The sequence below is a fragment of the Apiospora aurea genome (assembly GCF_038362705.1).
Source record: "Apiospora aurea strain CBS 24483 chromosome Unknown utg000009l_segment0_segment0, whole genome shotgun sequence".
NCBI classification, from domain to species: Eukaryota; Fungi; Ascomycota; class Sordariomycetes; order Amphisphaeriales; family Apiosporaceae; genus Apiospora; species Apiospora aurea.
The window spans coordinates 1,727,312-1,749,008 of NW_027117396.1; the positions used below are offsets into that span (position 1 = coordinate 1,727,312).

The following is a 21,697-nucleotide window of genomic DNA, read 5'->3' on the forward strand; positions in this document are numbered from 1 at the left end:
CACTTGCAACCCGGCCCTGGGTCGCTCTCGCTCGCAGGCACTTTAATAAGTAGAAGAGCTGCTCCATCCCGTCGAGAGAATCTGCCCCCATCTGAAAAAAGAAGGGTAGCGAACTTATTGTTGCTACTCACAACTCGACATACCTGCGTCCATCTCTCTCTAACATATCTTATTACCCATCATATTTCTCCCACCACCCATCTATCTCAGTCTGGACGCCTGTGTCTGAGATCCTCTTTCTTTCTCTACGCCTGTTTTATTCTACTTCACCTTGTTAGAGTTCAGAGAGGTGAAATACTTGGAGACCATCCTCCCCCTCCATTTTCATCCCAACGAAGAGTGTGAGTCGATCCCGTCCGTTCCTACAACATGCATGCATACAGTTTTCCTGTTTAAAACCCTTCCCGGCTTCCCGCCCTCCCCACCAAAAAGTCACTTTCACCAACCTCTTATCACTGCCTCTTGTTCTGTCTCGACGCTCTGAGACTCCCATCCCCCTTCCCAGTTCGTGTACAAGCACACAGCGTGAGAGTGAGGGCAAGACTTGCATAGTCTTAAGGAACCGCCATTCCTTCTGCTTTGCTTGCATAAGAAACGGGCTCACGAACGAGCTGTTGGGACGTCATTTGCCAGAGCCACGGGACGAGTTGTCTTGTTTTCTACCTTTGACACTATAATCGCGTTGTTCTCTGTTATTATTTGGGTTGGGAGTTGGCCAAACGCCCCCAAACCACGACCGAGACTTGGACCAGCAACAGTGCACTAATACGGAAAGACAACAGCTTCTTATACTCTTCGGCGGCAACAGTAAAAGCGTAGCCACACGCACACCACTGAAGTTCGAGTGTTACCCGCAACTCTCGAACCCATCACCCTCACCCTCACCCTCACCCACCACCACTCACATCCACATCTTGCAATGGTCTCCAATTACCAGGTCCCGGCTTACTTCAAGCCCAACCCACTCTCAGTCGACACGGCGCACGGGCAAAAGTGCTTCGACGACGAGGACCATGGCATCTTTGACGACTCAATCATGGATCACAGCGCGATAGACTCGGGACTGGAAATGTCCCCTCCTATGGCGGGCAGCCGCAGAGACTCCTTTGCCGTCTCATCCTCATTATTCTCCCCAAAGACAGAAGACTGGCAGTCGGTAGACATGCAGTCCGTGCCGTCAAACAACCCTTTCCTCCCGCCCAACAACCCCTTCATGAACGTGGACCAGTCCCAAGGATACGGCAACCAAAATCAGTGGTCTCTCGGCCAGGCTTCCGGCACATGCACCCCTCTCCAGGCCTTCGACGGCATGCCCGCCGACTACGATGGCAGCGCCTCCCTCTTCTCGCAACGCCCCATGTCCATGCAAACGCCCTTCAGCAACCCCGGCGCTCAGGTCCCCCTCTTCCAGTCTGTCGGCCCCAACAACCACTCGATACCAACTTCTCCGCAGAAGGAGTGGATGGGCAAGGACGTCAAGAACCAGCAGGCCATGATCCAGCGCATGCGCCCAGAGAGCCCCATGATCCGGTCGCACAACGACCTGCGACGAGGCGATGGCATCCGGAAAAAGAACGCCAGATTCGACATCCCCGCTGAGCGCAACCTGAGCAACATCGACTACTTGATCTCCCAATCGACAGATGAGCAGGAAATCAAGGAGCTGAAGCAGCAGAAGCGCCTCTTGAGGAATCGACAGGCCGCTCTTGACTCGAGGCAACGGAAGAAGATGCACACGGAGAGGCTCGAGGACGAGAAGAAGCAGTACACGGTCGTCATCAGCAACCTGGAAGACGAGGTCGCCCAACTCAACCTGAGGCTCGATCAGCTCATGCGTGACCGCGAGTTCACCCAGAACCACATCGAGAACCTCCAGATGGAGAAGGAAGAGCTCATCCAGAACCACACCATTGAGAGTGGCGAGCTGCGCAAGAAGGTCAGCGTCCTCACCGACCATGTCCACAGACTCGAGGGTGCCGCGACCATCAACAACGGCAACGGCAACAGCGGCTTCTCCAATTCCTTCAACGGCATGGACGGCATGGCGATGGACGCAACCTGGGACAACATGAACTTCATGGGAGACTTCACCATGGAACAGGATGTTAAGCAAGACGTCCAGATCGTTCCGGCGAAAAAGCCCGAGGTGACCTTGCCTGCCGAGGTCGAGAAGCCTTCCACCCAGAACGGCCTTCTCTTCATGCTCTTCCTTGTTGGCGCCTTCGTCATGTCCAACCGGTCTGCCCCGAGCATCCCGCGCGTGTCGGAAGACATGCGCGAGGCCTCGGCGGCCGTGCTGGAGAACGTGCTCAAGGATGCGGGTGTCTCGCACGCCCCTAACGCCGTCACCGCTGCTGTTGCGCCTCAGCCCTCGGGTACGAACTGGGCCACTGCCACGCCCATGGAGCTCCAGTCTGGCATGGATGGTGTCGCACCGTCGATGCTGGGCGAGCTCAGCGACTCTCTTACACAGCCTACCCAAGAACAAACCACGGAGCAGATCTTCTCCATGACCTCTGCCCAGTACAACGGTGCCACCTCACAAGACTTCCTGCAAAACACCCCCGTGCGCTCGACGAGCCAGGGCCGGCGCAACCTTGCCGAGTCCCTTGCCGCCATGCGCAACAACGACAAGCAGTCCGCTGCCGATGTCTACACCCGCTCCCTTTTGTGGGACCAGATCCCTAGAGACGTTGTGCGAAACTTCGCCCGGATGGTGGCCGAGGCGAACCCCCCACAGCGATCAACACGCAAGTAACGACGCCAACTCATGACGATTTATGACAAAATGAACGACGACAGAAAATCGAAAATCTTCTTTTCGATCTACGCAGCGCTTTTTTTTCTTTCTTTCCTATTTGATAGTTTCCTTATTCCTTCTTGGTATCTGGTAATACAGTCCACGACGCTCACCGCGCAACAACAACTCAGACCAAATGTGTGCTCACGCACAGCAACGAAATCAGCTCTTGTCTACTTTTTGTCTGCGGTCGTGTCTCTTTTCATGTTTATGTGTCGAGAATTAGCAAGCGATGTCCAGCATTTTTTTGTATTTTGATTTGGAATTCCGTTTTCCTTGTGATGTGTCCAATAGCCAGTATATTGGCAACACCATCTCCTACTCTTTGGCTTAGCATGGCGAAAACGGGCGGTTGAGGGAACACATAGGGCGGGGCCAGATGTTTCTGGCCACCAGCTTATTACTTCTGTATAACGATCCTGGAGGTCAGGCAGGGCATAGGGGGACAAGGGGGGGGAGGAAATTGGGATATCGGGATGCGCCGGGTGCGCCGCTCTGCATTCAGGATCGAAGACAAGAGATCTATGAATAGCATATGCGCACAGGCGGGGAGGTAGGGGTGACCATTTTTTCTTTGGATGGAAGAGCGACCGGTTACGATGAATAATGTCTCACGACAGGTTGGATGGATTTGACGGAGGACAAGCGAGAGCGACGGGCTGATGCGATGGAACAGTCTACGAGGCACGAATCAGACGATTTTTTCTGAGCTTGGAAGCCCTCATCGATTGGCTCCTTTGTTATTTTTCTTCTTCCTGGTTATTGGTATTCGAGAATGAGCCACAGCATCAGCACAATATCGACAGCAACCGCAATCAGCGCAACAGTATGGCGACATTTGAAGGCCCTGTATGAGTTCGCGTATCGAGCAACGCTCCTTTTTCTCCATATACCTCTTGTGGCTAGCACAACGTGACACCCGTCAATGATAACGAACTACGAAGCTTCTATTCTCACATTTACATATTCTCACACACATCACATACAAGCTTTCCCATTACGCCGTGCACACATGTGACTGCATATACTTGAACTCAAATATATTCCTGAGGATTTCCCTGGTTACGTGGAGAGGAACACTCCTGCACCACCTTTGTGCCGTGACCAGAACTGAACCATTATAGTATAGACAATAGCCGGGGGACCGCGACTAAACTCGTAATCTGACGCAGCTCTCATCCTGCAAGGCCAATCTGTATACACTATGGTCCTCCCCACAGGAACTCTATAGCATAAAACTTTACACCTAGCCTATCAGCTGGCCTTTGCCTGTCTCTCCCTTGGGGGCGGAGCTTGGTAACTACCTGTACCTTAGTCATGTATGCTTAAGATAAAAATACAGCCAGCCGCTTTTGTCTATTCGAAACATGTCCGGTTGAATTCCCGTCTCTTGGTTTTCGTACGGGTAACATAACTCGAGGCAAAAAAAAGAAAATTCCCCGGGCTGGTAACCATACCATATATATCCCAGCCATATCTGTTGAGATGTTATAATACAGCCGACGAAACGGTAACCGGCGAAGGGGCAAAAACCAAGGAAGTAACAAGCGTGCCCCACGCCAGGTAGATCTAGTTCGCCATGTGTGCTGAGACATGCTCGTTGTGATGCTACACTTTTTCTTTTCTTCACTTTCTTTTTTTGATTTATGTTCGCCTTGAGACATACAGATACAGGGGGCAGGGTGGTGGGTTAGGCAGGCAAGATGGTGGCGGGTGGTGGTGCATACTTCCTGTAAGTCCAGGTGCTCGAGCCTCTGCTTGAGTGGATACGAAATGACGGTGATTGGCGACGAACTCCCATTCGGGAGTAAAACGCGAAAAAGAAAAAAGAAGGAACGGAAAGCACGCAAAAGGTCTTGCTTCGCTTCCAGTTCGAGAGTGCTGGAGTGGATGGGGTGGGTGGGGGGCGAATGAGGAAGGGAGGGAGGGAGTTGAGAAAAAGAATAGAGATAGTCAAGTCATCGATCGCCATGGTTCAGAATATGTGGTTGCGTTGCGTGACGAGACCTCGTGTCCGGAAGGAGTGGTTGAGCTGGTTTTGGTTACCGGTCGTTTTCTTTCCCCAAATATCAATTAACAGAGACGATGCTGTTCGTGTTATGGCTACAGGTGGGCGTTGCCATCTGCTTGGTACAAGGTTGTTTCTCTACTTGCCTAATGCAGTAATAATAAAGTACGTTGGGTCTGGTATGCCATCCCTCAGCAATGAGCTCTCAGCATTTTCCCTTTTGCTTTCCACTACATTCAGTCGCTATGGTTTATGCTATCGTTTTATCCAATATTTAAATACTGTACGTACCATCACGGCAGTAACTAGCCCGGGTCTTGTTGTTCTTGTTGTTCTTATTGTTCTTGTTGTTGTTGTTGTTGTTACTGATCATGCTCCCCGGCGCAGACCCCAGAAAGAGACTGGAGCATACGCCAGATACTGGCACGCAACCTCTAATAGTCTGTAGCTCGCATTGACATCAACCCGGCGATGTGGGAGTGGGTGGGCAACAGGAGCCAAGAGGGTGTATGAGCTGCATGCGCCGTGATATTTGGTGGGTGTAAGTGTACGTGCTGGGCGCTCTTGGAGGTCAGGCAGGATGTGGGGGGAGGCATGATCGACCACCAGCAGGACAATAGTCGATGCGAGAGCACTGGCTGGCCCCCATCACGGTGCGCACTGCAGCCAAGGCATATCTGGTCTGGGGTTGCCCTCCTGAGCAGAAAAGATGAAGAAGAAGGGGGACACGACCAAGTAGAACATCCAGCCAGCCGTAGTGTAGTGGTGTGGTGACGGCCAGACGGTATCCTTGGGTCTCTAATTTCCCCTCGTTTTCACTCATTACGGAAAGACATGAGAAGAGGGTTTCCAAAAAGGACTCGATATTGCCTGTCCGATTTGGTCGACCGCATCACGATGCAGTATCCCAATGGAGGCATTACATACGCTGCGGCGGGTTCACGAGGACCACCCACCCCCTTCATTGACAGATAGACACAGTGATCGACGGGCTAGGCTAGGTAGGGGAGATGCTTTTTGATCTCCTTTGCTGCTTACCACTTGACCGGCAACTTCATATGCAGGCAGCTTAGCCTCGGTGAAGTCATATCGCAGAACACGAGAAAGAAAGAAAAAAAGACTTATAACATGTCGAGATATAGGAACATGGCGACCACGAGCCAGCGTCATTCCGAAGTCTAAATTAAAATGTTCGGTCGGTCCCTTTGTTTCATGTTGGATCCTACCTCAAGTCAAATGCATTCCTTCTCTCAGCTCACACCCTCCTCCGGCAGAGCAGCAGCAGCGGCGGCGGGCAGAAGCACTCTAGTAAGCCGAAACAACGACGGCTTACATACAGCTCCATCGGGTCATTGGACCTGGGGACATTCCTCCCAAGACCAAGACCGCATTTCCTTGGTTTTCCGAAAGTCTGACGGTTCGTGACGACGCGCCCGTGGAAAAGCGAGCGAATCAGTATCTCCTGCTTATCTCTACTTTTCTGCCTGGGCTCAGGTGGGCGAGTAGAGTGATCGGATGCTTCCTTCTCTACCCATCCACGGCATTGGCATATCCATTGATGACCCTATCTCTGTCCTATCGCACGTGAGTTACTACGGGACAAATAAAGCACTGTTTTTTTTTTAATTGTGCCGGACTGGGCCGAGACGCGAACGAACGATACGATGGGGCAGGAACGATACGGCGAGGAAGGAGCGAAAAGCGGAGTGGACGGAGTTTTTTTTGTCTGTCGCGCGGCCATTTGCTGCTACCGTTTTCTACCCCGCCATGCCGACAGAGCCCCAGCAAGTCAGACGCGCGACTTACACCGAGAAAAGCAGCCGTTACGTTTCTTTCTTCAACCTCACTCGCTGGGCGCGCGCGCGCTCTCCATCGTTGATGCTTACCTGGGGACCTGAGAGCGAACCAAGGGCGTTTCTTTCTTGGGCTGCCTGCCTCCTTCGAATCCATCCTGAGGTTACCCGCTGTCAGTTCTCCCGCGTTTCAGAATGACCAACTAAGATTCGCAACATCCTCCCCATTCTCCAGTTACACGGTCCAGTGCAAACGGCTGCTTCTTATTCGTCATCCTTATGAGTACTCACTGCGGAGAAGAGGACGACGACGATGGACAAGACGAGATCCCGTCTTGTCAGACCTACAGAGTTCCATGGTTCCATGCTCTTTCACGTTGCGCCCTGGCTCGCTCGCTCCCTTGTCCCTGCCCGTTGTCTCAGCGACTCGTGTCGTTTCTCGTTGCTTTCCCGGCCGCACACAGCCCACCAGGGCCACCACAACCCCGGAAAAACCGGGATCTTATCAAGTCTAGAGCCACGGGCCGTCTCGTCCTCCTTGCTTGTGTGCTCGTCGTCGTGGGAAAGGGAAAAGAAGCTAAAGCGACGCAACGTCTTACGAGAGAGCGAGAACCACCATTGAAACGGAAGGGCGACACTGCGCCCTGCGCATAACAAAAAGGACCTGCCTGCCTGCGCCTGCACCTTCTTCGTGTGGTATGCGTATGTACTTGTGTGTATTACGAGCACTAGCGGGAAGCTGCGCGACCACATCTAGATGGACGAGGACAAGAATGAAACGCACAATTCCTTCCCCCGATTCCTCCTCGGAGTTCTGTATACCTCAGGTTTGTAATATAATAGTGGCCGGCGAAGGTACTTGTCCCCCCGTCTCGTTTCCTGATCCGAGTCGCTCTGCCCGCTGCTGTGCGTCGCGATCTCTCTCCCGTCGTAGAACCCTCAACCTTCGCCCGGCCAAGACCTCTCACGTGTGATCTCAACGAGGACGAGGATGTTACCTAAGTTTAGGAGACTAAAGAGGAAATGCACGCTCGTTGAGAGTCATGCTCGAAGAAGAACCGCGCACTCCTAATGCTTCCCTCCAACGGAGAGGGTGTATTTCCCGAAGACAAAATGAAAGAAGTGCCGACATAAACGTCGACTCAGCATTGCATATTTGGAGAGAGGAGAAATGTGAAGAGGTAAGACACTGTCAGCACTCTAAATATCCCTCACCTCCCATCCGTCTTCTCCCTTCTGTTCGTTGGTTGCTTTTGGCTGTCAGACTTCCGAAACTGCCTATCTATGTTTGTGCATTCACCCAGTGACACGCATTTCGCATTTCTTCACCACCGTTTTCTGTTAGAATCGGGTGCCATCCGGATGCCGACGACGCAACCCCCTTCCCTTGAAGCCTTACACGAAAAACGCGGTTACCATCCCATATTACACGCATGCATGTTCTTCATCGTACATGGACGACGGCCCTATCGATAGACTATCGGTTCCTTGCCTGTCTGCGTACATACCTAACTCGGGGTTACTGGAGTAAGTGAGTACATATGTAGTAAGAGCGGTAGTCCCTGTTCGGGTCAAGTGATTCGTCAGCCACTATAACACGATACGGCTACCGGCGTCATAGGAATAGCCCTGCCGGGAATAGATTGATCAAACGGAGAACTTCGAAAGCGAAGAAGAAACGAAGCAAACCGTTTCTAGAAGCAACAAAGCCTCTAGCCTCGACGAATCCCGCCGGGGCGGGATGGGCTGAAACTTCCCCTCTCTTCCTCAAGATAGTTTTTTTTCCCCGTCACGGGATGATGGATGATTGATTGCATGCATTCGTTTGGCTGACTACATACCCCAAGCTGACGGACTGAGTGAATGGCTGACCGTCAAGCCAATAAGTGTAGACGGGAATCTACCGTGTATGTGTAAGCTTGCATGTAGCAATATATTGGCCTCACACCCACTGTCTGCTATTGACTCTCGAGTCCTACGAGAAACGCGCCGATTCCTACCCCCGAGTCCACCATTGCTTGTGTATGTGTGTGTGCCTACGTACCTGTATGCCTTTTGTAACGATGACACCAACTGGCGAGAAGAACAAACCAGACAGAAAGGAATGCCGTCCGTCCAACCCTTTCCCCCCTACCAGAATGTTACGTTCCTCCCCCGCAAATAGGCATGCGTGCATTGCATGCATACTTACATATAAGCACATACAGCCTGCTGCTGCTGCTGCTTATTACCTACTTTGCTGTACAACATCCATCCGCCCCCCTTCGGCACAGCTTGTTTCGTTCCCCGATTTGTAGGTAGACAGGCAGGTAACATCCCAGTTCCGTCTGACCAACAGGTCAAAAAGCCTTCTTTTGCGTCCAATGGAAACCCCCTTATGCAGCAGCAGCAACAACAGAAAGCCCAGCCTCGATCGCGATGAATGTCTCGCCGAGCATACATACATCACACACACACACACACACACACAGTCTAAATCGAATTGCCGGCACCGCATATTGTCTACTGCAGGAGTGTGAGTGGTAGTAGCAGTGGTAATAGTGATATTGTAAGCAAGAAGCATCAAAAGGGGAAACCACCCCATGACGTGAATTATATTCTTTGTTAATTCTCATTTGAAGAAAACTGTAAAAAGTCCGTTTTTGGGGCATCCTCCAAAAACATCGTAAGATCCTAGCGCCAACTGGCTGACGAACCTGGCCTGACTTTGCTGTGCTACTTCTTTTTGCTGTGCTTACCACCATTCCCATTGGCGTCAGGGGGATTGTATTTGTCCTTCCATATCCTGCGGGTTACCAAGAACTCGTCAGTACAGTAAGGCGCGACGATACGAAGGGAGAAAGCAAACGAAAACATCATGAAGCGGGAGGAAATACAAATAACACAGCCTCGAAACGTCAACAACGTATGAGGCATTAAATCAAAATCAAGGGATGAAAAAAAGAGGGTGATCAGATGTGAGATCGCGCGCGTGCAGTGTGCTCCAAGGCAGATAGGCAGGCATCGGCTGTTGAGATGACAAGATAGCCCGGGAGGGAAGAGAGTAGCAGTGTGCGGGCTTAGGAAGGAAAGATGCGCGACTGTTTCTCCCTAATGTTCCGAGCTGTTTGTGTATCTGGGCCACCAATCAAGCCCCAGACGGGCTGGAATGGGCACTCGCCCGCAGGGCCAACCACAGGCTATGGAAGCAATATGAACGATGGATGGGTGATGAGTGACCCCAGGTTGGATTGCGACCACCCCAAGAGGCCCTGCCTAAAAGGGGTGGGAAAACAAGGCGAACCGGCCAAGAAAAGGGCTGGGCCAATTAATAGCCTATCAAAGCCCGCTGGCAGGTGTCATCTGCGACGGCCGTTCTGCAGGCCTCGGGCCGCGCCAATGACAAATGACGAAACGCTTATAGACGAAAAACAACAAGAGAATCGAAGGAAGGCAAGCTGGAGAATGCGACTTACCATGTATTCCCTAGCGTCTTGTTTCCGTTTTGCTCGGCTAGCCGGTAGTACTTCGCGGCGGAATACTGCGGAGCGAGAGAGAAGCAAATGCTGTCAGCCTCATGTGATAGATACCAAACCAGTTGGATGCGTGCGCAGCGGGCGTGGAGATCATGGCTTGCGCCGAGGGATCTGGAACCAGGGGGAGACTCCATGAGGCTTATTGATGCCCAACGTCGCCGTGATAAACATGACCCGCGATCCCTTGGAAGCCTACAGGCTCAGCCTCCCTCGGGCCTCGGGCCCATACGGAGGAATATCCCAAGCCACAGAGCCCGTAGGATCGAGGCTCCATCGTCCACTGGGACGCCGCCCGACCGCTGGACCGCCTCCCAATGACGAGGAATGACATCTCGCCTTGGGTCACTGGCTTCGACAAACAACCCGCCGGCGTTGGTTGCGTGATGTGAGATTGGGTAGGGGATCGGATCGCTTCATGCCCAACGTACCTTGTCCTTCTTGCAGCCGAAGCCCTCGACATAACACCAGGCAACCTCGTTCATGGCGTCTAGATCCGGCCATCTCATCGTCAGCCGACCCGGGGAACTCGTAATCAAGTTCGATCGATCGATGATCCCTTCCTGGGTGCCAAAACTTACCCGTGTCTCCAAGATTCGCGGCAGTCTCATAGTACTAATGATTTGCGACCCAACGCGCGTTAGCGAGCTGAAACCACCCCTTTCCGGTAAAACATCGCCCTTCGGCTGCGGGCAGCAGCAGCCTGCTCTTGCTACTGCAAGGGAACAACAGCCTAACAAGGAAGGCTATGAAGATGATCATGATGCGCACTCACCTGTTTCGCTGCGACCGAATCTTTAGGGATACCCCATCCATGACGGAAGCAGTTGGCCAGTTCGAAGATGGCCAGAACGAGCTCGCCCTTGGCCGCGCCCCCTTTCTTCATGCCGGCTTGCAGTGCCAGGTTCTCGACCAAGGCGGCATTGGACGCCGCCGCCGAGAGGAAGGTGATGGCGCGTTCAGGGTCTGGCGTGCATCCCCAGCCGTGCCTGATGTGATGCCAAAAACAGGATGTTAGCATTTGTCAGCCCCGGAGGCTCTCGCAGGATGAGATCATGATAGGTCGGATCCCAATCAATAGATAGATCGGAACGCCTCAAGTTTTGCAATAGGCAGCATCAACACCACATCCACCACCACCACCTCCACCAGCGTTGCCCAATGGGTCACGTCTACTACGACTGAAATCATGTGTCCAGAGGCTCGGGTCCGCTCTGTGTACTTCCTGGAGGACTACTGACCGTAATGCAAGCCCGTAAAGCACTTGGCTCAGGGGGTTGTTAGCCCCATTGGGATCCGCCAGAATGCCAAACTTGACCGTAGACTGCTCCAACTGCCCGTCCTCGTGTAGCCGTATCGCCTCCTGAATGTCAGCGTCGATCTGCTGGGACGACACCTTCCGCTCGTTGGTGGGCCTCGGCTCGTTGCCCGCCGCCGCCGTCGTGATGGTGGGGATCCCCCGGTCGCCGCTGTACTCGGCGCCGATGTTGAGCGGCGGCAGCTCGTACGGGTTCTGCTTCTCGGCGAGCGGGCTGGGCGTCACCGAGCCCGAGCGGCTGCGGGCCTGCTCGGCCTGCTGGGCCAGGATGGTGGCGCGCGCCTCCCATTCGGGCTCGGCGGCGTCGGGCGGCAGGTTGATCGTCGGCAGGTTCTCGGGCACGAACTCGGAGGTGCTCGTCCGGCGCGAGGACGACGAGCCGATGTGCAGCCGTTGCGACAGGCGCCTTCCCACCGTATCCTTCGGCCTTAGCGAGTTGTTCTGCTGCTGCTGCTGCTGCTGTGGCAGTTGCGGCGACGGGAGTGGGGGAGAAGGCGAAGCGGAAGCGTCGGCGAAGGGATCCGCCTTATTGTTGTTCGGGCTCGCGGCGCTGTTGCCGCGCGACCGGGTCTTGAAGACGTCGAGGCTGCGTCGGGGTTTGGCGGCGGGCGCGGCGGCCAGGGAGGAGTCCTTGGCCGTCTGGTACTCGTCTTCGGGGGCGGGCGGGAAGATGCGCTCCTCGGTATGGGTGTCGGATCGAATGAAGGTAAACTCTGGCGCCGCCAGCCTGCCCACCGTCTCGGTCGCATCGGCCGAATAACCTTCGGACAACCGATCCTTCTTCTTTAGCATGTCACGGAGGCCCATGTTGTTCGCGAAAGGTTGTTTGTGCAGCAGATGCTAAGTATGTTTTATAGTTTCTGGCCGAGCGAGATAGATGGAGCGACAAAGATAGAGCGAGACGCATGCAGCGAGACAGAGCGAGGGAGAGGATGTAAGCAAGACGCGGGCGTTTCTGTTCGGGACTGGACTGGTCCTAGTCCTAGAGAGCCACTTGATGGTTTCCAAGGTTATGGGTAATTGCGACGCGCGCGAGAGAACGGGAGAGGCGGGACGGATATATTATATATGTACCGGGACTGGAATGAGGCGCAACGCTATGGATATTAATAACAGAGTCAAGTACGGGCTAACGAGGTCGCTGCATTGAGCGGTGGTGCTGTCGGTCGCATGTTGCTGCTGCTGCTGCTGCTTGCATTTGCATTGCATTGCATTGCTTTGCCTTGCCTTGCTCTTTATAACAGAAAGAGATGGCGCAACCCTGTTGTGTGTGTGTGTGTGTGTGTGTTGGGTCCCTCTCCCTTCTTCGCCTTATCCCGCGAAGTCATTTTCAGCTGCTCCTTCCCTGCCCGCTGGGAGTCATTAGTGATCCCTGAGCAGTCCCAGCAGTCCCGCGAACCCCGCCTCTACTTTAAGTCTTCATCCCAAGGCAACTGGGTCTCTTTTGAGGGGCACTACTGTGGCTGAGCCAGCCCCCTCCTCCCGAGCGAGACGCTTGCATCGCCCCCCCCGGCCGGCCGCTAATGAACCGCTAGCCTTTGTGTGCCGAGACTCTGCTCTGCTTGGACGCTTTCAACAAACGCCGGCGCCTACTTGTGTCAAAGTTCGACCAGTCACGTACGGTATATCATTCTCGTTGCTATTAGACGCTGGGATCGAGCTCCTTCGCTGAATGCAGGAAATGAGACATGCCGCTGAGACCTGGGCAACGAGCTTCAGCAGTGTTTATGGGCATGTATGTACTTTGGTGAATCTCGTAGCTGCCATTAGACCCTTGGTCAGAATTGGGCGTGTACCGTCTCCTCATAATCACGCCATACCCGATGTTCTTGGTCCCTTCCAGAAGGCACAGGCACTGACAGAACTTTTATCACATTCGACGTAAGGCTTGGCGATAGTATACTTGGTAAATGAAAACGCGAACTTCACCGGCTGCATCAGTCTGGCTCTAGAAATTATGGGATGTGATGGCGACCCAAATAGGGGTAAGCACCAACAGTGATGAAGTGAAAGGAAGACGATATGCAACCAACAATAATGGCGATACTGTAAGAACAACCAATTGCATTTTATCATGGATCTTGATGATCTATCAGCTTCCATCATTTCTGTATATACGTCGAACTGGTAGCAGCGGACGTTGGGAGGTGTTGCATATATCACTGGTTTGAGTCAAGTCTCTTGATAACCTATGTCGATAAAGCCAGTCATGAACGAACTTGAACTGAGTGGCGGGTATATATTCATAGTAATGGTAACTTCTCCAACTCCGCATCTGGTCCCTGCTGAAAGCTCTTCTTCTTCTTCTTCTTCTTCTTCCTCCGTGTGTTCTCCGGCCTCTTCGACCTGTCCACCAACCCCCTCCACCGCCGCCAGAACTCTCTAAGCAGCACCTCATTCAACGATTGCAACTCCACCCCGCGTGACGTCGCTGCCTGAGATGTCGACCGAGGTGCTGCCATCCGGGGCCTTCTCAACTCCGTCGACGCTCGATCCATCCTGGCCGTCGATGACCGTCGTCAGCCCGCCGCCCGTGAGCTTCAGGGGCTGCCCGTTGACGACGAGGGACTCGCTGTTGATCTCGTCGGCCGTCTGCAGGCCGCCGGACGCCGTCATGACCTCGCCGACCCCGCCGCCGATGGTCCCGTCGCCGAGGAGGACGCCGTGGCCGCTGACCGTTGTCCGCTTGTCGGCGGCGATGGCGGCGGCGGTGTCTGGTTGGGTGATAGGGGATCTGTCCCCAAGTCCGGCTGGCGGGGGCAAGGGGATGGCCCTGATGGGGGCGGTTACGAGAGAGGTCGCGAGGAGTAGCCGTACACAGAACAGCCCAAAGCGGTAGTGGCTGATTGTGGCCGACATTATAGTCAAAGGTAATAATGACCTTAAAGGGAAGTTGAGTGTATAGCAGTGTGGTATTATTGTTCGTTGATTCTCATGCGCGTCCTTGAGGAAGTGGCCAGGAGGCCGTATATATAGACAGTGCTGCTCCTCTCCTCATATGTCCCCAAATGTTTCGTTTCTGGGGCAGGGATGGTATACCGATGTGAAGCTCGTTGGCATACATCTTGACGTTTCAGCTGACCCCAGATCGCACATGAGGTGTTTACACGTTCTTGGCGACGAGCAGTCCCCTCGAGATTACCATGCCGAATCTTGTCGTCGACTGAACGAGGATCAGGTCAGACTTCGGGTAGCCCTGAGAATCTAGGAGCTTGACAGAACGTACAGTACGTTGCTCCTCCGCCTCAGCGATGCTCATCTTTGGTTCGTCCGTACAATGATGTGCGACATGCTTGCCCCTGTTTCTCCTCCAGACATATGCCTGGCGCTCGTTCGAGATGCCACAATGTCTCGCTCCAGAGCTTCCTGATACCATGAGTTAATGCACATGAAGTTCTTATGCTTTTCTCAGGACATTAAGGGCAAGGCACGTTAGGGTCGATGGCTGTACATTACCTGCTCTCCAAAGCGAGCTACTAGTGTACATGTCTTTAACTGCCATACGAGTCAAGATGGAAGTGAAGTTTTGCCGTCATCCGAAACTGTGCTGCGTCTCATATTGAATATCTTCTACACATGACAGGCACGGGTTCATCGAATGTTGATTGGGATGACATATCATAGGTTACCTCAAAGCAAAATGAATTTGGCCATTAGCCAACAGAATTTGTGACGATACTATTCAGAAGGCCAAGACACTCAACAGTCGAGGCAACAGAATAGGGTCCATGTTCAATCCATGTTAAGTCAAGTAAGGTTCTGCTCTGCCGCGAAAACTTATCGGACGAGACTGCGCCCTGCTGGGCCAACTTGACTAGCCAACTTCTCACCATGTTTGACTTGCTATGACCAGCATTACTTATGGGAAATGACCTGGCAGTGATTGAACACGTCAGGCCGGAGTGGTACTATGACACACGGCTTAAGACGACGAAAGTGCTTCGAGTATACAACACGAATATCTAGATGGTAATCTGGCCTTGGGCACTTGTCCTCAGTCACTGGATAGTACAAGAACACATAAGGGAACATTGCTGTTGCTCACTTCTAGCGCTTGCTTCTCTTGTCTCGTCTACTGGGTAGCAACTGTCAAGTTCCAAACAACAGGCAATCAGTAGATGAATTCGCTAGATCATCCGCGAGTGATGACTACCAAAGAAACTGCCCGAGCACATAAATCTGCCTTTACAGCTACCGGAAGTTGAAAGTCTTGCCTCGTGGGTGTATTTTGTCAGTGGGTTTTCTGCGTTTCACTTCAATACCCAGAGTTCAGGCAGAAAGATCAGTCTCTCCCTCAGACATCACATCGAAGCTGACTTGCTCTAACATGGCCTTTTTCAAATGGAGAGGCCAACGGCCCTTCCCCTTGCACTCTCACCAGACTCAGGCCATTTTGGCTGGAGCCTGCAAAGACAACTTACGTTGGCAATACATATCAGAGGCGAGATACAGTACATATGGGGCAACGGTTAGGCAAAAAGGCGTGAAGCAACTCCTATAATGTATTGCCAGGAAATACGCGTCTATTCGCTCAACTGGGCAAACCCACCAAGCCTGCTACTTCTACACTCCATCAGACCGCTTCTACAGTGATGATGGACATATTGTTATAAATACTTCTCAATTTGACAGGCCGATCTGCTTGACAAGAGTCTCGCTTACGACTCACGTTTCTCGGCAGGCAGTAAAATACAGTACCAAGCCGATCAGTGCCTCATGGTGTCTGCTACGGCATCTCACGTTCTAGTCACCAACAATCTATTAAAATTACTTATTGAGTGAGTAGATAAAACTATTCTGTCCGTTTGGAAGATTGGACGACATTGTAGTGGCGGCTATTGTTCTTTTGAACTGTTGCCCTGCGGTGAGTTACACGCTGCAGTGGATCGTTGCCCTGCAACCCCTATTCATCACCTCGGCCAGATAGGCCAGAGAGGGCAGCCCCTATACACATATTCGTTTCTATAGGGTGTATAGTATGTGTAGGTTAGGTAAATAGCTGGTCTGCTAGAGGGAGGCCCTGGTAAATTTCTTAATTCCCTATTGTTGCCTATTGTTCCCCAACTCCCCCTCAGGTGCCAATAATTCCTACCTATGGATTGCGGCAGAAGGTCAAGACCGCGCCAACCACCTATGAATGCAAAGACTTCTTGCATTTAATCTTTGGTTGACCACCACCCTGTGGGCTTCCATCAAACATTATTTAAGCACTTAAGGTCCTCAACTTCGACCTTCAAGCTTCTCACCAAAACACAAAAGTGCCAACTCTGTTCTTCCCAACTTCCTTGATGACCGTCTTTCTCCTCCAAACACATCGCCTTCCCACCCTCAACACTCTTTACAAAAATATTGAGAGTAATTACATCCTCCCAAGTCGTCGCACATCAATAATTGAAGATGGCTTCATTCAACCAAGCTCCCAGTGGCCAAGAAAACCCCAACGAGCGACTGGTTTATAACCCGAGCATCTGGTCGCCCCAGATCAACCCTCCGCCTGGCCTAGGCAACGTTGCTCAGGCCAACCCGCCGCCGCCTGGTCTAGGCAATGCCTACCAAGTCAATCCATCGCCTGGCTTGGATAATGCCACCCAGGTCAACCCCCCGCCTGGCTTTGGCGACTTCAACGTCGTTGGCGGCCAGTCTCAACGCAGCGGCAATTATCCCGGAAACGTCGGCTACCCGGCGCCCAACGACATCTGGCGACCTCGTCCCGAGCCGAACAACTTCGTTCAGCAGTACCCAGAGGCCACCAACCCCATGGGCCAGTATCTTGAGCGCGTTAACAACTGGCAGCAGTACCCCGGATCGAATGCCGGCATGAATCAGCCTCTTATGCCCAGTGCCGCCGGCCAATCTCGCGAGCTCAGCGGCTTTATTGGCCAGCAACCTCGGGCCAATAATGCAACGGGCTATCATCAAGGTAACAACGCTGTCGGCCAGCATCGCGAGATCAGCGGCTTCACTGGCCAGTATCCTCAGGCCAATAACGCAATCGGTCATCGTCATGGCAACAACACTGTCGGGCATCGTCAAGGTAACAACGCTGCCGGTCAACAGCGGCGCGCCGCTTACCCCCTCGAGCCGCAATCGATCCCAACGCAGGCCGCGCCAGCAACGAGCCCCTGGAGTATGACCCCAACTTCACGTTCTCCGAGAACTACAAGGGATCTCGCCTGTCCCGCAGCAACTTCTCGGCCAATGTGAGCAACCAGGAGAATTGCAGTGTCTTTATCCGCGGCCTGCCGCCGACCTGCACGCCCGACATGCTCTTGCGCAACATTCGAGGATGCGGTACAAAGGTCTTTGCTCTGCACATTAACGAGCCCGACCGGAAGAACCCTGACCACTGCGCGGCCAAGCTGGTCTTCTTTGAGCCGCACGGAGTGGACTGGCTGTGGGAGCAGATTGAAGCTGGCACCTTCATCGTCGCCGATGAGAACGGCACTGAGTACAAGCCGAACGCCTGCCCGAACAAGATTCGATCGGCCCCGATAAGCAGCGAGGACCAGCGCACTCGCGTCCTCCTGATCTCAGGACCGGCCTCCGTTGTCTCCGCCGAGAGCCTCAACCGGTTCTTCAGAGCCCGTTTCCGCTACGAGGTAGACTGCGTCTACACCACGTACGAGGACCCCAACTGGCGCGCGATGGAGTTCCATTTCTCTTCTGCACGCAATCAGTGCGACAATGCGGTCAAGGCACTGAATCGCCTGGCTTTTTCTGGACCAGGACCTTTGGGACCCTAGGAAGACACCGAAGACTGGCGCCAGATCCAGTTCCAGTATGGCCCTGACCCTTGCGCCTAGGTTATGTCCAGAGGAAATCATAATCGTGCTATGCCATGATTATGTGAGGGATCGAGAAACTGAGGGACAAGGGGTTATGAGATGAAGTCGGCAAGCACAGCAATATTCTTGCCCTTCACAAGTTGCAATGAATCACGAAAACACATACAGACAGTTCCCACCCCGAAGCAACTACAACCTCACCCCATAGATAATCAATGAAATGGCAAACACGCCTTATCTTACTTGCTGGATGCATGGAATCGTGACTGACCTGACCTCTACATATCAACTGTTGTAGATCTTCATGTGATACTCTCGCCAGCCTTTGGCAAACAATGTATCCAGCATCTTCGACCCCGCACGAAGTTGACGATCTTGGAATGACTGACTGTTTCGAGTAAATACTAACCGACAACTGCGGGGATGCATATATGCTGTTGGCACATCATCGCACTGATTCGCCATCGCTTCCCGTGCAGGTACGGGATGGAGGTGGAAGATGTCGGATGATTGGAGGCTTTATCATCTGAAAGTCGCATTTTCTCAAACGGTTTTATGCATGATGGGAACAGGGTTGCCGCCAGCTCTCTAGCCGCATAAAGGCGACCGCGGGACCCTGCTGCGATCGAGTCAATCAAGAACTCACGAGATTCCTTTTTGGTTCATATTAAAGAAAGGCAGTTGCTCAGTTCTCTTTCCCACCCAACTTCTACTACATCCACAAACGGTTACGTTACTTGTCTGTCTGTCCTTCGAGCGAATCAAGAACCAACCAACATGGCTCTCCTGGACCTCGGCCTCGACAAGACAGGCATAGCCCTCGTCGCACTCGCGGCCCTGGTGCTGTGCTACGGCGTACAAGCCGTGGTGACCTGGTACCGCCTGCGGCACATCCCCGGCCCGTTCCTAGCCTCCTTCTCCTACCTCTGGCTCGGCAAGGTGACCCGGAGCACGCGACAGTGGCACACCTACCGCGACCTGCCCAGGCAGTACGGCAGCCCGTTGGTGCGAGTCGGGCCCAATGAGATCAGCACCGACGACCCGGAAGTCATCCGGAAAGTGTCGGCTGTCCGCAGCCCCTACGGCAAGGACTCCTGGTATGACGATTGCGGATAACATCTGCGGAAAAAAAAAAAAAAAACCTTAAAGGAGAGTATGTGTTGATGGTTGGTTTAGGTATATGGGATCACGATTCAATCCCTACGAAGACACCATGTTCACCACCCTGGACATCGCCGCGCACGACAAGCAGAAAGCCAAGACGGCCTCCGCCTATTCTGGCCGGGACACGACAGCGCTAGAGGACGGCGTGAACGACCACGTCAAGGAGCTAGTCGCACTAATCAGGAGGAAATACCTGAACAAAGAGGTTAAAGGCGGTGGCGTTACCCAAGAGCCGAACCGCCTGCTCGACTTTTCTAAGATCATCAGCTTCTTTACTATGGACGTCATCACCCGCGCCGGGTTCGGCCAAGAATTCGGCTACCTCAAAGCCGACGAGGACCTGCACGATTTCCTACGCAGCGTGCGGGAGAACTGGCCCGTGATCGCCGTCACGCTTGATGTGCCCTGGATACGAAACGTGTTGTATTCGAACTGGTTTCTGCGGTGGTTTGGGCCCCGAACGACGGACAAGGCCGGCATGGGGAAAGTCATGGCGTAAGTAACGACAACTCTCAAGGACACCTAATTCCTACTTAGCAACGAGGGAACCACGGCTTACACGGTTTTTCGTCTTGAAGAGTAGCAGAGAAACTTGTAGGAGACCGCTTTCGTCCCGACTCAAAGAAGCAGAGAGATATGCTGGTATGTACTCTTTCGACTTTGCATATGGCTTAACGTGGAGCTGACAGCGACTTGAACAGGGCGCCTTCATGGCCCACGGCCTGACTCAGAAAGAGTGTGAGACCGAAGGACTCTTCATGGTGATCGCCGGCAGCGACACGACAGCCTCCGTCGTCAGGAGCACAATGCTCCACCTCATGAGCAGCCCGCGAATCTACAACAAGCTAAAGCGCGCGATCCGGAAAGCGGCCGACGAAGGGAGGGCGTCCAGTCCCATCACGTTCGAAGAGGCCAAGGGCATCTCTTACCTCCAAGCCGTCATCTACGAGGGTCTCCGCATCCGCGCACCAGCCCCCGGGCTCTACCCCAAGACGGTACCACCGGGAGGTGACTGGATCCATGGCAAATTCATCCCAGAAGGAACGGCTATTGGCATGAACGCGGCCGCGTTGACGCGTTCCAAGGCCCTCTTTGGAGATGACGCAGACCTCTTCCGGCCTGAGCGGTTCGAGGAGGTCGACGCGGCCGCGCGTACCAAGCTGGAGAACCTATCCGAGCTGGTCTTCGGCTATGGCCGAACCATGTGTGCTGGGAAGCCCATCGCTTTCATGGAGCTCAACAAGGTCTATTTCGAGGTAAGTGTGTGCGTGTGCTGTCGGGGTTGTGCCAGATGTTTCTTGACCGGCCCAGGGAGGGTTCAACTCGCTAACTTGCTTCTACTAGCTACTTCGTAGCTTCGACTTTCAGCTGGCCAATCCCTCCAGGCCGTGGGATAGCAAGAGCTACGCCGTGTGGGTTGAGGAGAACATGTGGGTGAGTGTAACTGAGGCGTCAAGTACATAGGGTGTGTATGTGTCTGTATAGATCAGAGCCTCTGGATGTCGTTTGTTATGTTATGTACCTGCAATAAATTTAGAAGTGATCATCATTGGGACACCTAATCAAATACCGATAATTGTTTTGGAACAAGCTGTCGTGTAACCCATTTTCACCGTCTTGTGTAGCCTTACGGTACACCGACAATGCAGGCAGGGCGGGTGTGCGACGCGGAGTAGAGGATGCGAAGGAGTAGAGTCCACATGCCGATGAAGGAATGGGTGGTACGTCCCAGCTGAAGTGGACAAGAAAATAAAACAAAACATGTAGATTTCCATATGCACGCAAAGTGCATTCGAGATCTTAGTGGCTGAACCCTAGCGCCAACTCCCAACGACCATGAATGCACATACCGAGCGGAGGTGGAAACCCGTCATGAAGCTAGGGCAATAGTAGCTGGGATGGATGGTGTGCATCGGTGGACGATCCAAGACCGGCAGCAATTCCTTACCCCCGGTGGAATCCATCTGTCATTACTGGAGCGGTATTGTGAGATGGGGGCCCGGGTAGGCAACGAAGTCATGATCTGGGCTGGGCTGATCAAGGCGCCAACTAAAAAGCACACTCGGCATCTCCGGTCACCATCCAGCCGCCCGTGATCTGCTATTTGTCAACTTGAGACGGTGACTATCGGTAGTGATCACCGTCGTAATATGATGATGACGCGGTGAGGACAGAAACATAACCCCAGTGGAGTTGAGATGGATGGCGGATGCTTGCCTGGAGCAAGATAAGACAGAACCTTGCCGTTCCATGCGTATGCATGAAAGCCTTGGCAGTGACCTTCTAGTGCTCTTCCAGTGCCCTTCCAGAAGCCTTC

The 21,697-nt window shown here is 53.3% G+C and overlaps 5 protein-coding genes across 5 annotated transcripts; 3 read left to right on the forward strand and 2 right to left on the reverse strand.

The window, feature by feature from the left end:
• Positions 1-919: 919 nt before the first annotated feature.
• PG986_013638 (bZIP transcription factor) lies at positions 920-2,758 on the forward strand (the record flags this gene model as incomplete). Its single annotated transcript, XM_066849860.1, has 1 exon — positions 920-2,758. One exon carries the CDS (start codon positions 920-922, stop codon positions 2,756-2,758), a length of 1,839 nt encoding a protein of 612 aa, XP_066694003.1.
• A 6,558-nt stretch (positions 2,759-9,316) lies between these two features.
• On the reverse strand, positions 9,317-12,238 carry PG986_013639 (uncharacterized protein; the record flags this gene model as incomplete). Its single annotated transcript, XM_066849861.1, has 6 exons — positions 9,317-9,386; positions 10,057-10,121; positions 10,545-10,603; positions 10,695-10,728; positions 10,889-11,102; positions 11,355-12,238. 6 exons carry the CDS (start codon positions 12,236-12,238, stop codon positions 9,317-9,319), a joined length of 1,326 nt encoding a protein of 441 aa, XP_066694004.1.
• Positions 12,239-13,825: 1,587 nt separating this feature from the next.
• Positions 13,826-14,290, reverse strand: PG986_013640 (uncharacterized protein; the record flags this gene model as incomplete). The annotated part of the gene is made up of 1 exon (XM_066849862.1): positions 13,826-14,290. One exon carries the CDS (start codon positions 14,288-14,290, stop codon positions 13,826-13,828), a length of 465 nt encoding a protein of 154 aa, XP_066694005.1.
• Positions 14,291-16,828: 2,538 nt separating this feature from the next.
• Positions 16,829-18,174, forward strand: PG986_013641 (Enoyl reductase LovC; the record flags this gene model as incomplete). The annotated part of the gene is made up of 2 exons (XM_066849863.1): positions 16,829-17,465; positions 17,534-18,174. The coding sequence occupies 2 exons, from the start codon at positions 16,829-16,831 to the stop codon at positions 18,172-18,174; spliced, it is 1,278 nt and encodes a 425-aa protein (XP_066694006.1).
• Positions 18,175-18,993: 819 nt separating this feature from the next.
• PG986_013642 (Fumagillin dodecapentaenoate synthase) lies at positions 18,994-20,844 on the forward strand (the record flags this gene model as incomplete). Its single annotated transcript, XM_066849864.1, has 5 exons — positions 18,994-19,313; positions 19,393-19,875; positions 19,959-20,022; positions 20,070-20,636; positions 20,725-20,844. The coding sequence occupies 5 exons, from the start codon at positions 18,994-18,996 to the stop codon at positions 20,842-20,844; spliced, it is 1,554 nt and encodes a 517-aa protein (XP_066694007.1).
• Between the last annotated feature and the right edge of the window lie 853 nt (positions 20,845-21,697).